A 23,567-nucleotide genomic window follows, 5' to 3' on the forward strand; every position below is an offset into this window, starting at 1 on the left:
TTAAGTATTGATAATGACACTGGTAGTAATAATGGTTACTGCCATTAGGTTGCTAACTCTAGACTGGAGATGAATATAGAAGACTTCATTTTCTGTTGTCTTTCAGTCATTTTGTCTACATCCTAAGGTTTCTGAGTCTGAATCTGTAGGCATTTAGCATCTTCAACTTCAACCTGTATTTCTAAATGATATTTGTGAAGGCTACCACACACTCCTAAACAAAACTCTAGGTACATAACAACTGCTCATAGCTCCATTTTGTTTTTCTCCTTCTCAAGAAATCTTCATAGGTGAAGAAGGGTCAGATAAAATGTTATATGATCATTTAATCAGTTCTTAAAATATGATTCTAAGACTGGCAGAAATGTCTTATGTGGGACTTTGTTAGAAATTTAATTTTTTATTTAATAAAATTTAGTTTGAAATTTGTTAGCAATTTAAATTATTTTTATTTAATAAATCTTTCTTATTTAATAAATCTTTTCCAATATACAATTCACTGGGCCTGTTCATTCTTCTTCACTAGTAGCTAAGTTATCTCTACCTTTGGTATTTCTTGTATAAATTACCTAAATCCTGTGCTTTGAAACCAATGTGAGAAGTCCATTACTCATGAGCTCCTGAAAGGATTGAACTGGGCATTGACTGGCAGATCTTTATTTTCTCAAAGGCCACAGCTGGAATTATGAGCTTACAGTTGGGATTACGGGGTTTATTGTAAATACCCATGTCCAACAAAACTAGGTCATTGAGCTTATTCCAAGCTTTTCCTTTGGGCCACTTCTCCCTGAGTCTGCCTCCAGATTTGCTCCTCAGGTCCTTATCTTTTTTTTTTTTGACTGCCCTTCTCACATGTTTCTTCTTCCTGTATGATCTCAAGCCATCAGAAGTCCAAAGGTAGAGCAAATCCAAATGCAGCTCTCAGACATTGGCCCTGGTCTCTGTGGTGTCTTGTTTCTAGCACTGCGCATTGTTTGCTTCCTGAGGCTGGTAGCAAGATGATTACCTGGCGCTCCTTAAAAATAGTTTTTAAGGCTTCCAAACAGTATATCTAGACATATTCCAGGGTATAAGTGGACATTCTTCATCTGTTTTCATCTTAAGAAAGATGAGAAACTTCTTGCAAGCATTGCCACAGATTCTACCTCCTAATTGCAGCTCTCGCTCACTACTCTGAGTCATCCAGTGCCAAGTAATGTGATTGGCTTACAATTCGGACTTAGGTGCTTCCTGACGTTTGGCTCTGGAATGATGTCAATGTTATGTCACAAGGAAAACAGCAGGGTGGAAAAGAATCATGATAAATATAAAAATCCAGATGGAAATCCTTAGAGAACTAACCTTATAGAAAAAATGAGTTGAAATTCTAGAAGACTTGGTGAAACTTCCTGAAGTTCCTACAGGCAGTAGAAATCGGGTGAAATGATAAAGACGTTTTTCATGGCACCACCACCATACAGCGAATATGTAATACATGTCTCACTTGACTAATCTGACATCATTGATCCTCAGAGCAGCTCTCTGGAGTCCCTGGAATTATGTCTCCCTGAATTGTAGGTAAGAAAACTGAGGCTCAGAAAAGTTGTGAAAATTTCTCAAATTTACAATAATATAGTCGTCATGCAATAATGCAAAAAGAGGAGGTTGGGGGGAAGTAAGTGTGAACCATAAGCTGAGACCTAAAGACTGTTACAGAAGGCAGAATGTATCAAGCAAGCAAGGACCCAGGTGTGAACAGAAGTACAAGTATAGAGAAGTTCCAAGAATAATGAAAAGAGAAGAGTGAATCTGACGTGGGAACTTGTTCAGCCTTCTATTAATTTAATTAATTTTGTTCTTGATATTCACTGGATGCTATTATGAGGTGTGAAGCTCTGGCAATGTAGTGGCCAGAGAGAGGCTTGAATGAGCACTTTTTCTAGTATCTCATACATTTTGTACCTGATCTCTGGCAACATGCTCTCCGTGCTTCACCTGTTTCTTCATGGGGAACATAGAAAATTCACTTCAGTGACAAAGTTTTTAGGACCCCAGTTCCAACTCTGACAATGTCAGTTTGAAATGTTCCAACTCTGTACTTGATTGGGGCATTTTGTTAACAGGCTGGATAGTTTTTGTTTTAATTTCAATGGTTAATGGCAGTGCATCCCCATTTCTGCACTGAAAAATTAGCATCCTAATGTGAGAATTACAGAAATTACTTAGATAGAGCACTAAGTACAGTGTCTGACCTATCGCAAGGGACTGAATATTTGGCACATGCCCTTCTCTACAACATCTTCCCCAAACCTTGAATTTTCTCTAGGCTTAAAAGCGCTCTATCTCTTTAAATAGATATAAGAACTGAGGTCTAGATAGAGCAAGTGAGTCATGAAGTAAAACATTAAGTCAAGTAAAAGCATTGCCAAGTCCAAGCCCAGGTTCCTTTCCTCTCCAAGGAACTAAAGAGTCAGTGAGTCGCTTGCTCCCCTGAAAGTCTTGGCCATCCCCAGTAGGCAGTGGAAATCTTGTGACAGTGAAGTAAGCCATCACCTCTTTATGGAGTGGAAATTACTCTAAAACAGTAATTGGACTTCTCTTGCCTGGCTCTCTGGAACCTTGGAGTTGGATCTATACCACCTCTTGCAACTTTCTATCAGTTCATTCCTTCTGTAGCTGACAGTGGCTTGTCTAGCACTTGGATGGTTGGTTGCCTGCTTTCTCTTGGGGCTTAGGGGTCCATCACGGCCTATGTCTGCTTGGGGCTGAGGAGTCCATTAAGACCTTTGTCTGCATGGAGAACACATTGAGAAATCACTCATCACACCTCCATCTCCTGTGGCTTCTCACCAAAGAGAAAGAATCCCACTTCTCAGTGTATTCTTGGAGGTGAAGAGGAACAATATTGAGAAATATGTGGGCACTGCAAAGTGCATGTGTACACACACGTACACACAAGAAATTAAAGACTAAAATAATTATTTGCCAAAATTTCTGAAATCCATGTATAGCAGAGGTCTTCAAAAAGTTCACAGAAAATACACTTGGAGAAAAAAAAACTTGCACGTATTGAACAATATTGTAGAAGGTGGAGATGAGGAGTTGAACAAGATTCTATCATGTTCTTGTTCCAGTTGGGATGGAAGCAACTTAACAGATGTGTAATAGGATGTCAAAAAGTAGTATGTGCTTGAAATAAGCAGTAAAACTGTGTATTGGGATGGAGCTTGTGGGATACATCATGGTTAAGTTGATCAGAGACTGCTACTTTGGAGAAGTGATGCATAAGAAGAGACTTGCAAGATGCAAGGAAATGAGCCATGTGACTGGCTGTGTGAAGACCGATTTAGACCAGTGTCATGTACACTGAAACAGGCATGCCCATGACCCATAGCCACTTCTTCCTTTGGGAACCTATATCATGCATCAAGGCAATATTTTTTTGAATCACATAGAATCCTTAATGCATTCCTTAAAAGTAGGGAGTACTTCTTATTCCTGTTTTACACAAGAGGAAATTAAAGACACAAAACCCAGTTTTGTTGGAATTCAAAGATGGTCTCGGCCTTTTATGACATGCCTCTGCTTTGGGTTTTGTTTATTTGTTTGATTTTGTTCAGTTTGTTTGTCTGACTTTATTTAAAAATGTTTTGTGTCCATTAATGTGTACTTAAGTACTGTGGGCAAATAATGAAGGAAGACTGGCTGGATACCCTAGGAGGCCTAAAAGAAGTCACCATTCTGTCTCCAGAGCAAAGACTCCATGGATACATTATGTATGAACGAAATGCAAACAGTAGTTGAAAGGATAGTCTGCCTTCTCCTAGGGCTATTTTAAAAATCATAAGGGTTTAAGTGCTCAATAAATGCTGGTTATTATTATACTATTTTATTAAAATAAAATGAGTTCTCTTTTGAGACCACAGAAAGATATTTGACTTCTCTCTTTTCTTATTTTCCTTCCCTTTCTCTCTCTTATCTTTCTTCCTGAAACTGGCTGAACCCCCATCCCAGGTCTGGTGTGTTCACATGGGTTTCATGATGTTCAATACTGAATTTTGCCATTCTCCTTGCACACATGATGAGCATGTATTAAATATCAACCAAAAGTCTTGTGACAAGTCCAAATATTAGAACAAGTTTCAGGTATGTGGAAGAAAAGCTTCTTAAGAAGAGGATGCTTTTTTCTTTTTATTTTTTTCTGGATTTCACAGAGGTACCATATGAACTAGCAGTTCCTCCTGAACTTTATCATTCCAGTCTAAAATGAAGCCCTGAAGCAGATTGCTGTAGGTGCTCCTTGGCTTTACTCCTTGCAGAGGCAGGAGTGGTCACTGTGCGTGTGGACAGAGGGACTATGGTATGAGCTAGACTTCACAGAGACCTGTTGCTTCCTGAAACTTCTGTCTTAACTAGTAGATATCTGTAAATTTGGGGTGCTAATCTTACCTTGTAAATATAATTCACTTCTTGTAAAAGTCAAGTGAGGAAAGATAATGATTTGGAAGGCTAGTGAGCTTTCTCAACCAGAGAAATTTCTTGCAACCACACCTACACATTCATAAGCATAATTATTTGTATATTATATTCTGTGTACACCTAGACATATACCAATATTTAAATGCACACACATGTATATATGTATGCTATGCAAAAGCTGAAAATGTGCACAGTTAGGTATGAATTAGAAGCTTGTAAAACATGTTTATTCATTCGCTGTAACCTAAGGCAGGTATTAAGCAGTAGGAAAAACTGACCAGCCAAATTTTCCAAGCTTAAAAACCCTTTTACAGCCTTCATTGTGGATTGAGGAGAGAGCATGTTTCCTCTTCTCTATTTAAGGGCAAATTTTAATATAAATGGGAAGGAAAGAGAGTCATTTTAATAGAGAGTTAAAAAAAAAAAGAAAAAAATCTTCTGTGGGGTGGGAGGGATGGATGAGGGAAGTTAGTTAAAAATGGGGGTCACCTTAAAACTCTCCCTCCAGGCCCTGCACAGTGGCCTAGCAGCTAATGTCCTCACCTTGAATGCACTGGTATCCCAAATGGGCACTGGTTCTAAACCCAGCAGCCCCACTTCCCATCCAGCTCTCTGCTTGTGGCCTGGGAAAGCAGTCAAGGACGGCCTAAGGCCTTGGGACCCTGTATCCATGTGGGAGACCTGGAAGAGTCCCTGGCTCCTGGCTTCAGATTGGCTGAGCTCCAGCCATTATTATCACTTGGGAAGTGAATCATCGGATGGAAGATTTTCCTCTCTATCTCTCTTCCTCTCTTATATCTGATTGTGCAGTAAAGATAGATCTTTTTTTAAAAGCCCCTTATCAAGCATATTTTATTAAAAAAAAAAAAAAAGCAACTCTCCTGCCTTCACCTCCCTGATCATTGCCCTGACAGAGGTGGGACTATAAATCGTCCAATCTGCCTTTGAAAATGCTCTGCTGGAAATTTCCCCCTGCTTTTCATTTTCAGTTAGTTGAAAGGCAGAGGGAGAGTGAGAGAGGGGAGGGATTCACTCTCCAGACTCCAGCAACAACCATTGCTGGGACAGACAGAGGCCAGGAGCCAGAGTCTTCCATGTGGGTGGAGGGACCAAGTGCCTGAGCCATCAGCTGCTGACCTCCAGGAGGTGTTTTGGAAGCTGGAGGCACACCATGGGATGGGATGTTCCAAGCACGAGCATAACTTGGTGTTCCACAGTACCACCGCCTTCCCTCATTTTTGTGTGCTGAAGAATCCTGTGCCTTTCATTCTTTGTATCTTGGTGTCTCAGTTTCCTTCCGTTTTTTATCTCTATCTGTTTTTCTTTCTCCCTTTGGTTCTTTATCTCTGTCTTCCACATTCTGAGTTTGTTCCTACCCCCTTCTCTCTAAATATCTAGCAATCTCTTGACTTATCTCTGATTTCCTTTTTACATTTTTGTTTCTCTCTCTCTCTCTCTCTCTCTCTCTCTCTCTCTCTCTCTCTCACACACACACACACACACACACACACACACACACACACACACCTCTGTGCCACCTTCCAGGTCCCACCCTCTTCTCAATGATTCATATCAGTCCATTAAAATAGTGTTACTTGCACGACCAGAAAACCTGACTCATCCTTTTATTTTTTTAAAAAAGATTTATTTATTTTTATTGGAAAGGCATATACAGAGAGGAGGAGAGGCAGAGAGGAAGATCTTCCATCCAATGATTCACTTCCCAAGTGGCTGCAACAGCTGGAGATGAGCCAATCTAAAGCCAGGAACCAGGCACAGGGTCCCAAGACTTTGGGCCACCCTCAACTGTTTTCCCAGGCCACAGGCAGCGAGCTGGATGGGAAGCAGAGCTGGTGGACATGAACCGGTGTCCATATGGGATCCCAGTGCATGCAAGGCAAGGACTTTAGCTACTAGGCTACCACGTTGGGTCCCTGACTCATCTTTGTGGCAGGCACCCTTCTGGAGGCAGTCTCTCTCTCCAGGATGGAAGGGAGAGGGGGGTGTGTATGTAGATGTGTATGAAAAATTGCACTGGGTAGCAGATATAACAGTAGAGTGGACTCAAACTCTCATTCAATCCCCTGGTGCCTCCATGGGATTCTCATAGGCTGCTTGTGTAGGGTTTTGGTTAGATTTAGATTTGATGGTTAGCTTAATCTCTCAGCTTATGAGAGAGAAAGGAAAACAAGCAGACTTTTCTCTGCTTAAGATATCCCAGCTATCTGGTTACTGCAAGCTTTGAGTTTATATTTAGAAAATGAGGGAATTTTAGGAATTCAGCAGTTTTTTTTAGCTCTAGACATGCAGTTTGCACAGCTCTGACTTGGAATAAGAATAGATTACTACATACATGAGGATGATTTACTTTCTCTGGGTTGCTCACATTTTCCTTTCTGCTTACACCATACACAATGTTTCATGAATTGGTGTTTTTCATAATAACAGGAATAACAATGACAAAGCTGCTGTTCATGACATGTTTTTACCGCGTGAAGGCAGTGTGCTGCATGCTCCCTGTTGGGAGCATGCCTAAAGGAATTCTCAATATGATTCCATTGATTCTGTTGAGGTAGGTAGGTATTTTTACATCCATTTGATAGATGTAGGAAATGAGGCTTATGGAGATTAATCACTTGCTGAGAGTCATTAAGTAAAAGCACGATGCATAACCAGCGCTGAGCACAGGATTGTCCTTTCTGTCACTCGCCCTCCCCAAGAGGGTTTGACTTTGGTGTCTGTTGTAGTAAAGTTAATTGTCTAACTCAGTAAACATATGCGAAGGCTCAACAAGGGCGGATTCCTCATTAGGCACTGCAGGAGGTGGCTATAAAGCCACATTAGTCATGGTCCAACTCTCAATCTAGATGAGGGGACAAGAGTACATGGCTCAGCTTCTAAAATGCTGAATTGAGAATTAGGAAATACATAATCTAATCTCACTACCTCTCCTCAGTTGGACATATCCGGTCCCTGAGCTTCCATTTATCCTTCTGTAAAACAATAATTTTCATTTTTCAACTTGCCATGCCCACCTCACCGTGTGCTTGTATAACTTACAGGTGATGAAGCAGCAGGGCACACTTTACTGTAAACTGTAAAGGATTTTATAGAAGGATAAAGCTGTGGAAAGAGAAGTCCTCACTGTGATGGGAGAGAAGAATCAAAGGCTTGATTACCGGGCAGTGTTGGTAGCAGAGAGTTTGGCAGGGCAAGAACAACAGAGATGTGTAGACATCAATAAGTAATAATAGACACAGGCTTGTGGACTGATAGTCAAAACAATATGTGGGATGCCTGCATTTCAAGTCAGGCTGCAGAGATTCAAGCTATGGCTTTGCTTTTGCTTCTAGCTGCCTGCCAGTGCTCACAGTGGAAGGCAGCAAAGGATGGTGCAAGCAACCACACAGGCTATCTATGATCCCCACTTTCTGCTACAATGCAGTAGAGGATATATAAACAAATGGGTGTGGTTCCTGAATGCACAGAGCTAACAGTGCAGTAATGAATTGAAAATCGGGAGGTAAACAAGCTACCAAACACAACAGCTGTAAGTTGTCACTAATGCTTGGAGAAAAATCCAGGGTTCTTTGATGAGGCATAATTGAGAGCAGGCCATGTGGGTAGTAGAGAGTACTGAAGATGACATGAAATAGAACACGAAGCCAGGTCTTTGGAAAACTGGGATGAGATGAGGCCTGCAAACTCCAAGTTCATATGGCAGCCCTAAATTTCTCCACACTACAGCACCCTCATTTTCCCAGGCCCTTTTTGTGAATGGCGTGAACTAACCTGTTTTCATGGTGGTTCCTCTGTGTCATGGATGCGCATGTTTCTGGGTTGCCCATCCATGACACAGTCACTTTTTGTGAGCTCTGGTGTTTGTTTGGGATTGAACATTGACTTACCTTGATAGTTGCTGGGTCCAGATGTACCAATTTGACAAGTAATTGTCTTTTGCTGACACGACAAGTGCTTGCTTGCGTGTACATCAGGTTTCTCAAATCATAAATTACTTCTATAGAGTTAATTTAATTTGTTCTTCACATATGCTTTGCAGAGTAGAATATCCCATTTATACAGGCTGGAATCCTGAGGTTCATGAAGATACAGCAATTAGGAAGTGTGTTTTGTGGTAGAAAACACAGAGACCTTGGACTTGGCTCACCTTAAGCCCCTATCCTAGCTTTTGTTTTGTGCAGTTGCTGTTTAACTGGGCAACTTGCCTCTCTGAACCATTCTTTTTCTTCATACAGTGACAATAATGATGCCAGTCCTTCCAGATAATGTGTTGTTTCATTCCATTTGTGGACAGAGGGAGTCTGAGATCCCACCTTTAGGAACGTTACAGTTGTCACCTTCTTACACAGGGTGGGAGGTATTGAATGATGTATTTAGTACAGAGGAAGTTGGAAGTCAAAGAACTGAGAAACTGATGAAAGCACATTTTGAACATTTGGGTTCTTTCACTTCACAATATTATAACACTTGGGAACGTGATTTAAAAATAGAAAGAAAAATAAAGGAAGGAGTGAAAATAAAAATGAGGGAGGAAGGAAGGAGGCAAAGTAGGAAGGAAGGAAGGAAGGAAAGAAAAAAGGAAGACTGGAAGATAGGCAAAAGAAGGAAGAAAGGAAGGGAGGGAGGGAAGGAAGGAAGGAGGGATGGAAGGAAGGAAGGAGGGAGGGAAGGAAGGAAGGAGGGATGGAAGGAAGGAGGGAGGGAGGGAAGAAAGGAGGGAGGGAAGGGAAATCCTTCTGTGGTTAAGTCCTTTGAAAGCAGTGAACACACTGATGGATGGGGAGAAGTGCTTGGCTTTCTTCATACCTTCCTCCTGCTCTCCAACCCAGTTCTCAAATCAGCTCTTCTCACACATGTTAGTAATACCCACTTCAGCCAAATGCATTAGCATCATTTGTCCTGAGACTGTGGGGATGACGAGGCCTTTTATGGCCCTAATTAATTCAACTGCAGAAAAGGAAAGGCTGTATTCGCCAAGTGCATATTAATGCTGGAGTTAATATTATTAAATTTGGTATTAATAATAAATTGTGGGATTCCTTGGTGGGTCACACGTAAAAGCAGCCCTTTCAATTCTCCCTTGCTAAGTTGTGAACACCACAGGGAACAGGCTTTGTTCATGTGGTTCAGTTGTCGTCCTTTTCCTGGCATCTGTTGCTTATTCATTAACTGCTTATGAACTAGTTCAACAGTGAGACTAACAAGTTTGCTCTAAATGTCAATGAGGAAGACACAGCAGTTTCTCTTCACTTAACTTTTAAAAGGCAGAGATAGGGTCATTGCAACGGATGCCTCTGGGACCATGCCATATCCTCTTGGCCTGCGGCTTTCACAGCCACAGCTGTGTTAAGCAGTTTTGTACACACCCAGGCTCACCTTGTGCTGCCAGCGATCTCAAGCACACACTTGGTTTTTGCTTCATAGATTTGTGCAAGACTGAGGAAGCTCCCCAGACCCATGTGCAAGCACAACATTAAAAGTGCAAGAAGAATTAACAAATGTGGATGGGCAGCTCTACCAGTGGGGACTGGAACTGGGATGTCCCCACCCCATGACTTCCAACCAAGCAATTCTGGGCAGCATCTTGCTTACTTCTGACAAGATCCCTGTTGCTCTAAACAGAAAATGTGAACTTCACCTCCACAGACTTCTCCTCTCCCCTTTCTCCCATGTCTCCTTCCTGAGATCGCCTTCTAAGCCAGCTTTGCCAAGTCATTGCCTTTAGGCTCTACTTTTAAGAAAATCCTAGCCAAGACATCCTTTTTTTTTTCTGTTTGTGCTCTGGGATGCTTACAGCGCACACTAGATATGTTAATTTGAGAGAACCTGTGTGGTCAGGAACCATTCAAACCCTTCCTTATTGCATGTAGACACAGGTCATATAGAAATGCATCAGTATAAGAAATAGCAGTACGTTTTTTTAAGAGAAGAAAAGAACATGAATACAGGACAAAAGTGGATGCTCATTTCGATGCAATGGCTGGCAGAAGACACTTCTGAGGAGGTGACAGTGTGGAGGGATCGGAGTGAGGACAGAGAATGAGTTGTGCAAAAGAATTTTCCAGGTGTTGGAAGGAAAGGTAGAAAATCCTGCTGGCAGGAGTGGATGTGGCTTGTTCTGGGAGGAAGGTGGGGAGTACAAAGTCCAGCATATCTCAGAGGAGTGAATGAGGAGGGAAGCGGGACATTGGTGATCTCAGATTCTTGTTGAGACGCAGAATGTCATGTCTGTCATCTTAGGCGATGTTGATGAAAGGACAAAGTCTAGTTTTGGAGTTTGACAGCTCCGAATTTGAAGTCCAGCCTTCCTATTTACATGGAGTATGATCCCAATTTACTTTTCCTTCATTACAAAATAGAAATCATAAAAGGCATCTCAAAATTTGTACTGGGAAGGACTCCTGGTTTGAAGTAATAGAAAATAAATAGAAGCTAACTTTGGCATAAAAGTAAAAATAATGACTAATATACCTGAAATATCCAAGAGTAGATTGAACGTTAGCAATGCCTTGGTTCCAGAGCTTCAAATAATGTCATCGGGCTTTGGTCTCTGTCCCCAGAATTGATGTGATCAGGCCTGGGTCACTCTAATTTTGGTTTCTGACATAAAATATTGATCACATGCCTATCTCTGACAGAAGGAGGGGACGTTGGCTCCACCTGAGTCATGTGCACAGAGATTGGGGATAGGGAGGCGGGGCAGGAATGGTCCTCAAATGGAAACCTGGAGTGTATTTACACTCAGAAAATAGCAGGCTTTCCAAGAGGTCAAATACACAGATGCCCACTAGAGGGCAAGGGGGAGGATGAGCCAGAAGTTACTTAGCACTATGACTGCTACATGGAAGCTTCACTACATGCTTGCAAGACCACTGCATTATTTGGGAACTCTTATTTTTCTTTTTTCCAATTTCTTTCTAATCCAGGCCATGTGAATCTTGTTTAGTTCTCAAATAGTCACACACACAAGCCCACAGATTTTTGTTGCCTGGTGCTGGTGTCGAGGAAACGGAGCAGATTCTGGCTTCAACCACTGAAGTTCGGTTTTGTAGAATTCAGTGAATAACTGCACGATCAGCCTGGCTGGATACTGTTGACACAGAGCTGACCAAAGCACAACCCCATATTAGCCATCTTGCCATCTACAGGCAAACGCCAAGTTTGGAAAGTACAGACTTTGTATCCCAACCAGCCCTCTTTGAACTAGTTTCCTCATCTCTAAAGCTATGATGAACCTAAATCATCAGGTTGTATTATATTTTAATCAAGATGTTTTGTTTCAAATGTTTGGTCAACATAATTGGATTGAAAATGTCCAGCATTATTGGTGTCATATAATGAGAAATAAATAAGCTTTTGAATTTCCTCTCCCCTCTTAACTCCTTCCTTCCTTGTAAAAGTAATGCCTTATGAAAAAGAGAGTTAACTTACCCACGTAATTAGCTCCTTTCCAAATGAAGGTGCAGTCTCTGAGCATGTCATCATCTACCCTTAAAGCGTGATGTTCAGAACTGGTGAGGCTGACTTCAAAACGAGGCCCGCAATTCTTCCTCCCCCACAAATCTCTCTTTCCACTTCCTCATTTTGCTGTTAGGATGAAGGTGAGAATCATTATGCAGTGGTTCCTGGATATATAAAAGAATATCATCTAAGCAAAATGAAGCCTTGCTGTGAATGGATATCTGCACACCAATGTTTATTGCAATCCATTCACGATGGCTATAAAATGGAAAATAGTCACAACAAAGTGTCTGTCACCAGTGACTGGATGAGGAAAACACAGGACATATATGCAATGGAATACTACTCAGCCACAAAAAAGGAGGAAGTGTTATTTACAACATGGAACTGGAAGTCACTATGTTACGTGATATAAGCTAAGCACAGAAGGACAAGTATTACATCGCCTCGTTCATGTGGCTATTGTTTAAAATGATCTAGTTGATCACTGACTGTTAAAAGCATAATTACAGTTTTCAAAGGCTGCAGAAGGAAAAGCGCTATGAAAATAGATGAACACGTTCTGAGTCAAGTAGGAGTCGAAACTTCTGAGGTTTCATTGCACAGTAGGGTGATATAGATAGTGTAGTGTATATCTCTCAATAGGTAAAAGCCTACAGACAAGGTTTTTTAATGTTCTCACCTGAAGAACTCTTAATATTGGAGGAAATAATTTACCCACTGAACATTGTTTGTGTATACGTGACTCAAAACTACATAAAGTGCCCCATGTGTATGAAGTTTTTCATGTATTTCCTAAAATATTTTAATTAAAAAAACATTAAATGCCATTATGTGTGAGAAGAAACTTACTTCAGATAATGGATGAATGTGAGGCCCTGGAAAAGCATCTTCTCACAAAATACCTAACTGAACTTGTATGTTTACCCTGGTAAAGGGAAGGTGGAGGGATTCATGCAGAGCCCTCTGCGTCTCCCTGAGTGCCATAAGGTGGAGTGTCAGCAGCTCAGAGAACAACCAGCCCCGGGCAGCCCATAAATCCCCTTCGTGTTTTCTGAAAGGTGTGGAGTCCTGAGCTGGGGACCTTTCTCTCCACCTGGGCTAAATAATTCACTACCTCACCTCCCCCTTCCATCTTGGAATTTCTTTGCTGCTTTTCTCCCAACCTGTTTTCAATTTGCTCTTGTGGCCGGCTTTGACTGTGACCTCAACTCAATCAAAAGGGAGAGTGTGCCGGGAGGGGAGTGGGAGATGGAAGGGAGGAGGGATACAGGAGTGCTGAAAGGAGAGGGAGGGAGGCAGAATATTCAGGTCAGGGCAGGGCCCTTAGGAAAGTTGATGTGGGCTTTGTCAGTGGGACAGGGTCTGAAGTTGTAGCAGAACCTTTCCTGTGGAAGGGAATGTGAGCAAGCATGGCGTCTGAGTGGTTAAAGAAACGAAACGTGTGGGGATCTGGCCCCAGCCCACTCGGGTTACAACCCCAGAAGAGCCATAATGGGGAACAGGCACATTCCTGTGCAGCGACTCCCAATTCCCTATCTGTTTTCAAGGAAAGAAAAACAGGAAAAGAATGTTAGAAACTTGGATAGGCCTGAGTGAGGTGGTGGTGACAGCAGCCTGGGTTCTAGGAGTGATCTGCCATCACGAATGGCCATGTTCAAGAGAGAAGAGGCAGAAGCATCCTAGCCGGAGTGACTCTCATGGAAAGCACAGGGGGCCCAAGTTCTGGAGTTAGCTCCTAAAGAACTGTAAATACTTCAATGAGGGTACAACCATCTTGAGATTTTATATTTGTACTGAGGAATATGGCAGCTTCAGAATTCAAACATTGTGAGTAACAACATTTTTAAACCAAGGTTTTACAAATAGCCAAAAGTCAAATAATGGGGCTGGCAGTGTGGCATGGATAATTAAAAGCTATTGCCCACAATGCCAGCATCCCATATCAGCACAGCTTCCAGTCCTAGCTCCTGCAGCTCCAGTCCAGCTCCCTGCTAATGCTCCTGGGAAAGCAGCTGAAAATGGTTCAAATGCTTGGGCCCTGGTCATTGTTGTGAGAGACCTGGATGGATTGAAGGGCTTTGACTTGGCCTAGCACCAGCTGTGGCAGCCATGTGGCGAGTGAAGCAGAAGATGGAACATCCCATTCTCTCTCCCCCTCAATCTCTCTCTCTCTCTCTCTCCCTCTGCAACTCTACACTTTAAACAAACAAACAAACAAATAAATAAATAAATCTTTTGAAGAATTTTAAAAATAAGGTATCTCAAGTCTGAGAAGAAGACTGGGTTGAACTATGCATCGGTGCACAGTCTATAGCACATTCATATTGAGTAAAGACATTAGAAAGCAAGTTTGAAAGATAGTGTGTTCTAGTGTATTTGTCTCACAAGCTGACTGATCTAAATTATCCAATAGACTATAGGAGTCAAGATACCAAGTTTTGATTCCAGATTTACCGTCTGTCTATGTATGGTAATGAACATGTTGGTTTGCTTCTTTGTCAAGTTTGCACAACTAACTTCTTACGGCTCTTATCTCTAGTCTGTTGTGATGACAACAAGAGTACGAACAACAAAAGTAATTATAGCCTACATCTTTTTACTATGTGCCAGACATTTTGATAATGAATTTGTATACAATTTTGTATGATAGTTGTGACAACACTGTGATATTATTCACAGGAGAGAAAATGGAAGTAGAAAGTTAAGGAGGTTGTCTAGGCTATAAATTCGGAACTGAAGCTGTTAGCCATTGCATCATGATAAGTATTGTTCATTCCATTATACCACTGCCAGCTGCAGAGTACGGACTACTTTGAGAGGCTACATTGAATTGCACTGGCTGGTGTTTGTGCATAACCAATGCTCAGTCCTTTCTTAGTACCCTTCCACTAGCTCACGAAGGACACTGAGAAGTCACTGCATTCACCTGTTTCTATCGGGTCACATTTAAACTTTTGAGGTAGAGTGCCAAGAAAAGCGATCCTACGATTTGCTTTACATGTCATCTTGGGTTAACAGCCCTTTCTGATGTTAGATTACAACCCTAGAAGGTCAGAGACGATTTCTTTTAGTGTTTCATTCCCCAAGCCCGCAGAGCTGAGGATAGGAATTCTCAACCTATCACGTTGAAGCTGTCTTGAGGAGTCAGCACAGTATAAAAGGAAAGGCTTTGGAGTGAGAGGATGAGGGTTCAAATCTCAGCTCAGTAGCTTCCTAATTTTGCAATAATAAGTTCATTTTGTTGTGGGGACGATTAACATGTGACTGTTTAGTTTGCTGTGAAGATTAAATGGAAAAAAGCAATGTATATATCAAATGTCAATTTCTTTCCTTTGGGTTTTTCTCTTTTTAATTGAAATATATATGTATATTTCCAATTATAATTGAGCACTGAATAATACTGCTGACACAATTAGTTACATGCCAGCTATTCTGTTTCCTCACTTGAAGTAAACCAACGAACTTCAGAACTGTTTAGAACTTACAACTGTGCTTAGATCTTACTGACCTGACATGATTATGGGGCTTTTATCCATGGTTGAAAGTATTGTGAAATTAGTGGAAATATGTGGAAAGCTATGCCCATTTGAAGATGAATGTCAGCCATCTTTTGGCTTTAAGGCAGTTAATTGCTGTGGGCCACAGACATACCGAATTCCCTTATGAAGAGCCAACTCTTTCAATGGCTATCTGGAAACAAATTGAAAAGCAGACAGACATGAATCCAAGCTCAAAGAAAACAAACGTACATGCCAGGCTAGGAATCCTGAGAAACCAAGCACAGCAAGACCTTCCTTCCGTCCACTACCTAATTCCATGTCTTTTTCTCTGTCCTAACATTTTACCCCATACACTGCTCTGCTCTCATATCTCTTGGAAGGAAGATAGCTTTGGTTTAAGATTATGCTATAGGACCCAGCACGATGGCCTAGAGGCTAAAGTCATCGCTTTATACACTCTGGGATCCCATACGGGCACTGGTTTGTTTCCTAGCAGCCCTGCTTCCATCCAGCTTCCTGCTTGTAGCCTAGGAAAGCAGTTGAGGATGTCCCCAAGCCTTGGCACCCTATGCCTGCGTGGGAGACCCAGAAGAGGCTCCTGGATCCTGGTTTTGGATCAGCTCAGCTCCAGCTGTTGTGGCTACTTGGGGAGTGAATCAGCAGATGGAAGATCTTCCTCTCTGTCTCTCCCCCACTCTATGTATCTGACTTTCCAATAAAAATAAATAAATCTTAAAAAAAAGATTATGCTATAGAAGAAGCTGCTATGAAACCTACAGAAAATAGTGAGATGTTAACATATGTAATAAGGGTTCATTTATCTCTGCATTTACCAGCAAAATCTGTAATCCTGAACATTTTGTTTCCTTCTAAACCTGTGCCTTTATTTTATAGGCTCCAAATCCATAAGATTATTATTCAAAACTGAGGTTTTGAGAGGTTTATGGACTTGCCCTAGGAAGTAAAAATGGTTCTAGGTCCATCTTGAAACAGCCTCTGAAATTAGATACTCACCAAGGTGACTAAATGATGAGTCTCTCAACAATGCATTGTGAAAAGTGGAAAGCCCAGAACTAGTGCCCATCTTATCTGCTGTACCGCTGGTCCACAGGGACACCTATGTCTACAGCCATTCTGATGGATTCCAGGGCCACCCAGTCAGACAACTGCTACAGGACAAGTAACATGTCTTTGTTTTTAATTGTGTTTCTTGGAGAATGAAAGTTTTCTTCAAAGACCAGTAGGAAATTATCTACACATTCTACCCTAACCTGTTCTTTTGCACAAAGGACGATGCACCATCTTTGATGCCCAGTCTTCTCATACACTTGGCTGTTGTTGTTCCATGATGGTGCCATTGTGTTGGTTTGACCTTAGCAACAGGTGGCAAGGATAACAGAACTCATATCCCCCTGATGTTTAATGCTGGGAACATATTTGAGTAAAGTCTGAAGCAGTCTCCATCAGGCATGGAGGGGAAAATAACTTTTGGAAGCAGTGATATTGCATACTGGGTGCCAGTTTTGCTACTAACTCATCTAGCCCTCTTTCAAAGGAAATCTAAAGAACATTTAGTCCAGCGTATTTACTTTTTCTATTTTTAAGTAAATTTATTGATTTTTTTTTCCCTTGCTATAGAAATGTATAGGTTCATTTACTGGCAGTAATTTTAAAAATATAGATAAAATTAAGATAGAAAAGGTACCCATTGTCTTAACTCTCCAAAGCCACTTTTATTCATTCACTTTATTTTCTGCCTTTTGCTTTAAAGTTCATATATATGTATATAGTACATAAAGACATATATATGTACATATATATGTAAAATTTTCATCAAAAATGAATTATTCTGAAACAGAGAGGAAGAGGGGAGAAGGGCAAAGAAAGAGAGAAAATCTTGCATCTGCTGGTTCACCGTCCAAATACGCCACCCAAATACACCACCCAAATACTCGATCTGTGTTTCTCACGTAAATGACAGATGCCCAAGTACTTGACATGTTACCTTTTATCTATCAGAATTCATTCTCAGAAAACAGGATCCTAAGCAGAGTACACAGGACTCCAACCAGGCCCTCCAATATGGGATGTACCATCTCAACCAACAACTTAACTGCTATTCAACACATACTCTCCCATAAATTACTTCCTTTTGATCTTTAAGCTGCAGTTGAAATGGCCATTATTGTGTTTTTTTTTAACATTAATCATTTCTAAATCCTTTGCTAGTATACATCACACTGTAGTGTGTGTTCTTATAATCTAATCTTTGTGTTCATCTGTATTTTCATCTTTTCTAAGAATTCTGATAATGATTATAATGCGTTTATCTTTGAAATGTTTCTATTTTATTGTAATATTGTTTGCATAGTTGAGAGGGATGCTCACCAATGTGGACCTCTGAGTAGGGTGGGGAGGTTAAGTATGGAGATAAGTGAGTAGGACAAATGTTTCAGGTTTTTTTTTTCTCCTGTATCTGTAGGGTTGGGGAAGAAAGAGATGGCTTTTGCTGCCAAACTACACAGGTGATGGTCATTTGATGTCGTCTTTGAGACCCCGGTGTGGACAAAAATGTTCTGAGAGTATTGGTTGAATGGTTTTGATAGTTCTGAAACATTATTGGTTTCATTGCTATAAGGTTGAAAAAAAAATTGCCAAGGCCTATTGGTTCACAAAGTCGACCTTAAAACACCCACACAGACCCAGGAATGTGCTGCAAAGCTTGGCCAGGAGAATTGTCCAAACTCTTCTGCTTTCCATTATCTGACGAAGCACTCGGGGTCTTCTGCTGGCCTAGATGAACTGGCCATGATGTCTCCCCTATTCATCTGGGTCACAAATCCTGTGATTTTTCCTGTGGCTGAAGTCTGAGTCCAGTGATCTGTTTGGGGAGTCCCCCAAGAAAGCTTGCCTTGGGTGACCTCAGACTTAACTCTTGTGTGTGCCAGACCGTGCTAGGTGAGATTTGGTGTATCGGTTGCACAGTCAAAACATATACCGGTGGATGCAACTGCCTGGACAGTTCTGCCCCATCTGTGCATGACTCAAAGTAATGCGTGCAACTGTCAAACCCAGCCAGCTCACCACAGACCTGGTCCTCACACATGCCAGCAGGTGCTCTGGCCTAATCAGGCAACTCTACATAACCCTTACCAGGCCTAACACCCACCCTGATTTTGGCATGTGCCAGCCTCTGCTGTGACGTAGCCATGCCCAATGTGCATCCCATCTGGTTCTTGTGCACACCCATCAGTGCTGCAGTTAGCTAGCCTGATCGGTTCCCAGACCTGGCCCTCATGTTTGCCAACAGATGCTGTTGCTTCCTAGCCCCAGATCTTGCACCTGACTGGGGATTACTGCTGTTCATCCTGACACAACTCATACTCAGTCCCAGTCCTAGAAGTTGCCAACAGACACTGTGGCCTAACCTGGCTGGCCCATACCTATTCTGGCTATTGTGAGTGCAGCAGATGCAGTGACCTGTTCCAACCTGGCCTGCCCCAAGTCACAACTCTCATGCTCACTCATGGAAGCAGCAGCCCAGCAAGGAAGTCCCCAAAGTTCCCCTCGAGGCCTACTCCCAACGTCTTGTACATGCCAGTAGGTGCTATGGTTCAGCCTGAGATGGCCTGTCTCCAATCTTAGCATTCAATAGCAGATTCAATAGCCTAGCTTAGCCCAGTCACCCACAGTCTCAGCTCTTGCTGGCAGGTGTATCAGCCTATCCCAGTCTGGCCCACCCCAAGCCCCCATGTGAACTGGTGGGTGTTATAGCCCCACCCACACTGACCTGCACCCCGTCCTGACTCTCATACATGTCAGTGTGTGCTGTGGTCACACCCAGCCTGGCCTGGCCCCAGACCTAGCTCATATGTATACCAACAGGTGCTGTAGCCCAGCCTGGTCTGGCCTGCTCCTCCAAGACCCAACTTTCATGCTCAAACATCAAGAGCTGTGGCCTAGCAGGGGAGCTCCCCAAACTCCCCTCTCAGGCCCTCTTCCTGCAACGAATATCACTGTGCAGGTGCAGATTGACGTGGCTGACTCCCCATCTTGACACTCACTGGCATGTAGTGCAGCCTAGCCCACACCCATTCGGATTCTTACCAATGAAGTGCTGTATGCTAGCCCATCCCCAGATATGGCTCTAATGTGACATGGTGGGTGCTATGGCCTAATCTGTTCTGTTCCAATACCCATTCTGGCTCTCAGGAGTGTCAGAAGGTGCTGGAGTCTGACCAGCCTCCAGACTCAATCCATATATATGCTGAGTACTGTAGCCTTGCCCAGCCTGGTTCATCCACAGCCCAGCTCTGGCACTAACCAATGTTTGCCGCAGCCCTGCAGGGGTGTCCTTAGAATCTCCCTACCAGGCTTGTTCCTCCTGTTCGTGCTTTGATCCAATCTGGCATGGCTCACCTGCAGTCTCAGCTCTTCGTGGTGGGTGTTGCAGCCTAGCTAAGCCAGGCACAGCCCACACCTTGTCCTGGCTCTCACATTTTACAGCAGGTGCTGAGGCCAGGCCAAACACAGCCTCTCCACAATCTAGTTCGCACAACAGATGCTGTTGTGTGAGTACTGCAACTTTGCATGATCTGGCCTGCCTGCAACCCTGGCTCTTGTGCTTCTCAGCAGGAGGTAAAGCATAGCAGGAAAGTTCCCCAGATTTCTGCTCCAATCCCCAGCTTTACACAGGTTCCTGCTCCTAGCCCCAATCTCTCACATGCTGATGAGAGCAATGACCCTGCTTGGTATGGTCTGCTCTCGGCCCTGGCTTTTATGTGAGCTGATTGGTGCTGCAGTCTGGCCCTGCCCAGCCTCTCCCCAACCCCTGCTGAGTCCTCAAGTCTCCTACAAAATTTGCCCTCACAACTGGTATGTTCATGTTCTGGTGGGTGCCATGGCCCAACCTGACATGACTCATCCCATGCACTGACACTTACAGGTAGGCACCGGGGCTAAGCCAAGCCAGAGATGCTCCCAGCCCCCAGCTTTTACATGTGCCAGTGGGTGGCAGGTGATGCTTCTTAGCCCAGCCCAGGTATCCAATATGGGAATATGCCTTGGCCTGACCCAGACACGCCCTCTGGTTTCCCCACATCTAAACCACCCCATGCCATTTCCTTTGCCTAACTGCCAATGCAGTGACCCAGACCATAAAGACCCCAGAAGTCATTCCCCTCTGTCAGATATTCCCTCAGCACTCACAGTCTGATACATCCCCAGTTCCCCTTCCATGGGCAATCTGGGCAACCTGCAGTCCCCCTTCTCCTTTCTTAGGGGCAGAAGTAGCATGTCCCAGCCAGGAGTTCCCTGCCTTTTCCCTCTTATCTTGAAAAAATAGAGTAAGTAACTATGATGGCATACTGATAAAATTAACACAAATTTGGCATTCACCAGGCCCAGAAAGCCCTCCAGCTGCTGACTGCTTTTATCCCAACCATGTACATTTGTTTAGGTACAAGACAGCCTAGGCAGTTGCCTACAGCTGGGGCATAGTCCCTTTATCTTAAAGAAAAGAAAGCTAACACATAGAGATGAAACCTTAATTGTCCCAAGTTATGCAACAGATTCTTAGCACAGCTAAGACTAGATCACAAGATTCCAGCTGATTAATTTTCTTTCTAGTTTTATTTACTTTTTAATCGTTATTAGTACTCTTCATGGTAAACTTCTAGCTGTCTTCTAAAGTCTAACAGGTAAGTTAATGTTTAGAAATATAGAATTTAGGGATCACAAAAGTTGGCATTTCTTCACCCACTAACCCTTCCTATACCCCTGGCTTCTATCACTAATTGTAGAAAGCCTGGACCCTTAGCTGGAACAGAGCTTTGGCCATCACAATACAACATGATATGATCCAATTCCTGTGCATAAGAGTAGCTATGTGACCTGAAATCCTTTTAACACTGTTAGTCCAATTTCTTCATTAGGTAAAGAAAGAAGGTTCAATTCCAAGAAAGCAGGCCCTGGCTTAACAAATTAGGGAGAAACTGATGATCATGCCAAGGTCACAATAGTTACTCTGGACAAAAGGTGCAGTCCCTTCACTGCCTTCCCATTTACTGTAACACTCCATAATTCACCTGATTTGAGCCTTGCTGTATATAGTATAACCACTTTACAGGTTAAAAAAAAGTCAGGCATAAATTTGAATGAAAGAAAATTTGGACTAGATACTAACCTGTGTCACATTTGGTCTTTTCTTTCTTTCTTTCCTTCCTTCCTTCCTTCCTTTCTTCCTTCCTTCCTTCCTTCCTTCCTTCCTTCCTTCCTTCTTCCTTTTTCTCTTTGGCTATCCACTGGTGTTCCTTATGATGTTATTTGCACAATTAATGATTTGGAAAACCACAAGAATGTTTGCTCACCAAGGCCTGAGATGGGGAGCTCATCTTTCTCTGTCTCCTTCTAGGAGAATTCCTGAGTTTTGCTGATGACTTGCTCTCTGGCCTGGGCACATCTTGCGTAGCAGCTGGTCGAAGTCATGGAGAAGTTCCCGAAGTCAGTGTCTACTCGGTCATCTTCAAGTGTCTGGAGCCTGATGGTCTCTACAAGTAAGACTTGTTGGGAGCATGGGAAACATTTAAGCCCGGGAAGAAATAAGCTGTTCTGTCCAGGCCAGCCATGTGTTCTATTGGACAGCCAGCATGTGCACCTTGAGATAGTAAGGTTCAGAAATGTTCATTTCAGATGTGTAACCATAGAGTCCCATAAACTCGGTACAGAAAGGCCAAGGGAGGCTCAAAATACAGAACAACTCTGGTTATTAAACAACCTCCTGCTCACAGGGGAAACAGCTTCCTCAAGATCAAGATGGGCTGGAACATCTTGATCTTGAGTGAGTAAGCGACACTTTCTTTTAGTCACCTCTTAAAACTTAGATTAGTGTATCTGTGTTATATACATAAACTGATATATATGTACATATATACACACACATATATATACACACACACACACACACATATGTAAAGTCTCCAGCTGGCCTCTTGAAATAGTGCCTTTACCACTGCTTTGTGAAGTGTGTTGGAGTCATTGGTCATTCCATTCAAACTTACAAAGTTTTAAGAGGAAGCTCCTCAGAGTAGTGTTTTTATTCTTCGAAGAGAAAAAGGGGCTCATTTTCCCGTTTTCCACCTCAGTAGATAGTTCTACCATCATAAGCAGCCATTATAAACTCTAGGGGAAAAAACTTCCCTCATGTACCCTACTGATGCCGCCATAGAGCAACTGTCTTATTATCCTAAGTAGCTGCAGTTGTTAAGAAGTTGAACAATGTTCATTATTTATTCAGTTCATTGGTTCATCCTTTATTCACTCAGTGATTCATTCACTAATCCATTTATCCCCCCATTTGCATAACCATTCCTCTTTCTGTCTTTCCCTCTCTTTGTTCATCCAATCCAGTCCGTCCATCCAGTTATTCATTTCTTTCATCTGTTCATTCATCTGCTCTCATATTCTTCATTTTATTCACTTGTTCATTTATCACACGTTTTGTTCATTCACATTTTTATTTATTCATTTACAAATGTTTTGACTTACTCAGGCAGACATTTTCTGAGGATTATTTATGGCTTGGTATTGTTCTGAGGACCATGTAGCAGAATTTGACCAAGATAGAACTCCCATCCTCAGATAACTATAACCTAATGGTGATTTGAAAGGCCACAAACTATGAATTTCAATCTGGGATTGATACTTCTAGCTATGTGACCTTGAATAAGTTTGGTTTACCTGTACGAGCCTCAGACTCAGTCATTACAAATCAGAAATAATGAAAACCTAATGTAGTGAATTAAAGAAGTAACATCTTAATGTAGTGTCTCCAACTTTGTGCTTTCTTGTTAAATATTTGCACAATCTGTGAACCTCCCTCACCTCTGAAACACATCCTATCTCCCTCTTCCTCTCCCTCTACGAATGCCATGGATTTTCTAAAGACCACGGCATCTCTTGAACATTTGAGGTATTCAAACATCTTTGCAATACCCAAGGTGTTAACACCCCAAACCCAGAAATGCCACTGCACAACGTAAATTGAACCTTCTGATTTTGGCACACTATCTCTGAGATGTCAAAGTTTTCTCTGAAATGCCCTAGGGGCAGTGAAAACTTTAGGAT

At 42.3% G+C, this 23,567-nt stretch overlaps 1 protein-coding gene across 1 annotated transcript in view; it reads left to right on the forward strand.

Annotated features, from left to right (window-relative positions):
• ASTN2 (astrotactin 2) overlaps positions 1 to 23,567 on the forward strand; it is a 936,573-nt gene that overhangs the window by 860,528 nt on the left and 52,478 nt on the right. Inside the window, exon 20 of the mRNA XM_040963108.1 lies at positions 21,856 to 21,997. Coding sequence (XP_040819042.1) covers positions 21,856 to 21,997 — 142 coding nt within the window. The remainder of the gene's footprint in view (positions 1 to 21,855; positions 21,998 to 23,567) is intronic.

The sequence above is a fragment of the Ochotona curzoniae genome, unplaced genomic scaffold (assembly GCF_017591425.1).
Source record: "Ochotona curzoniae isolate NIBS_2020 unplaced genomic scaffold, NIBS_Ocur_1.0 scaffold_3208, whole genome shotgun sequence".
NCBI classification, from domain to species: domain Eukaryota; kingdom Metazoa; phylum Chordata; class Mammalia; order Lagomorpha; family Ochotonidae; genus Ochotona; species Ochotona curzoniae.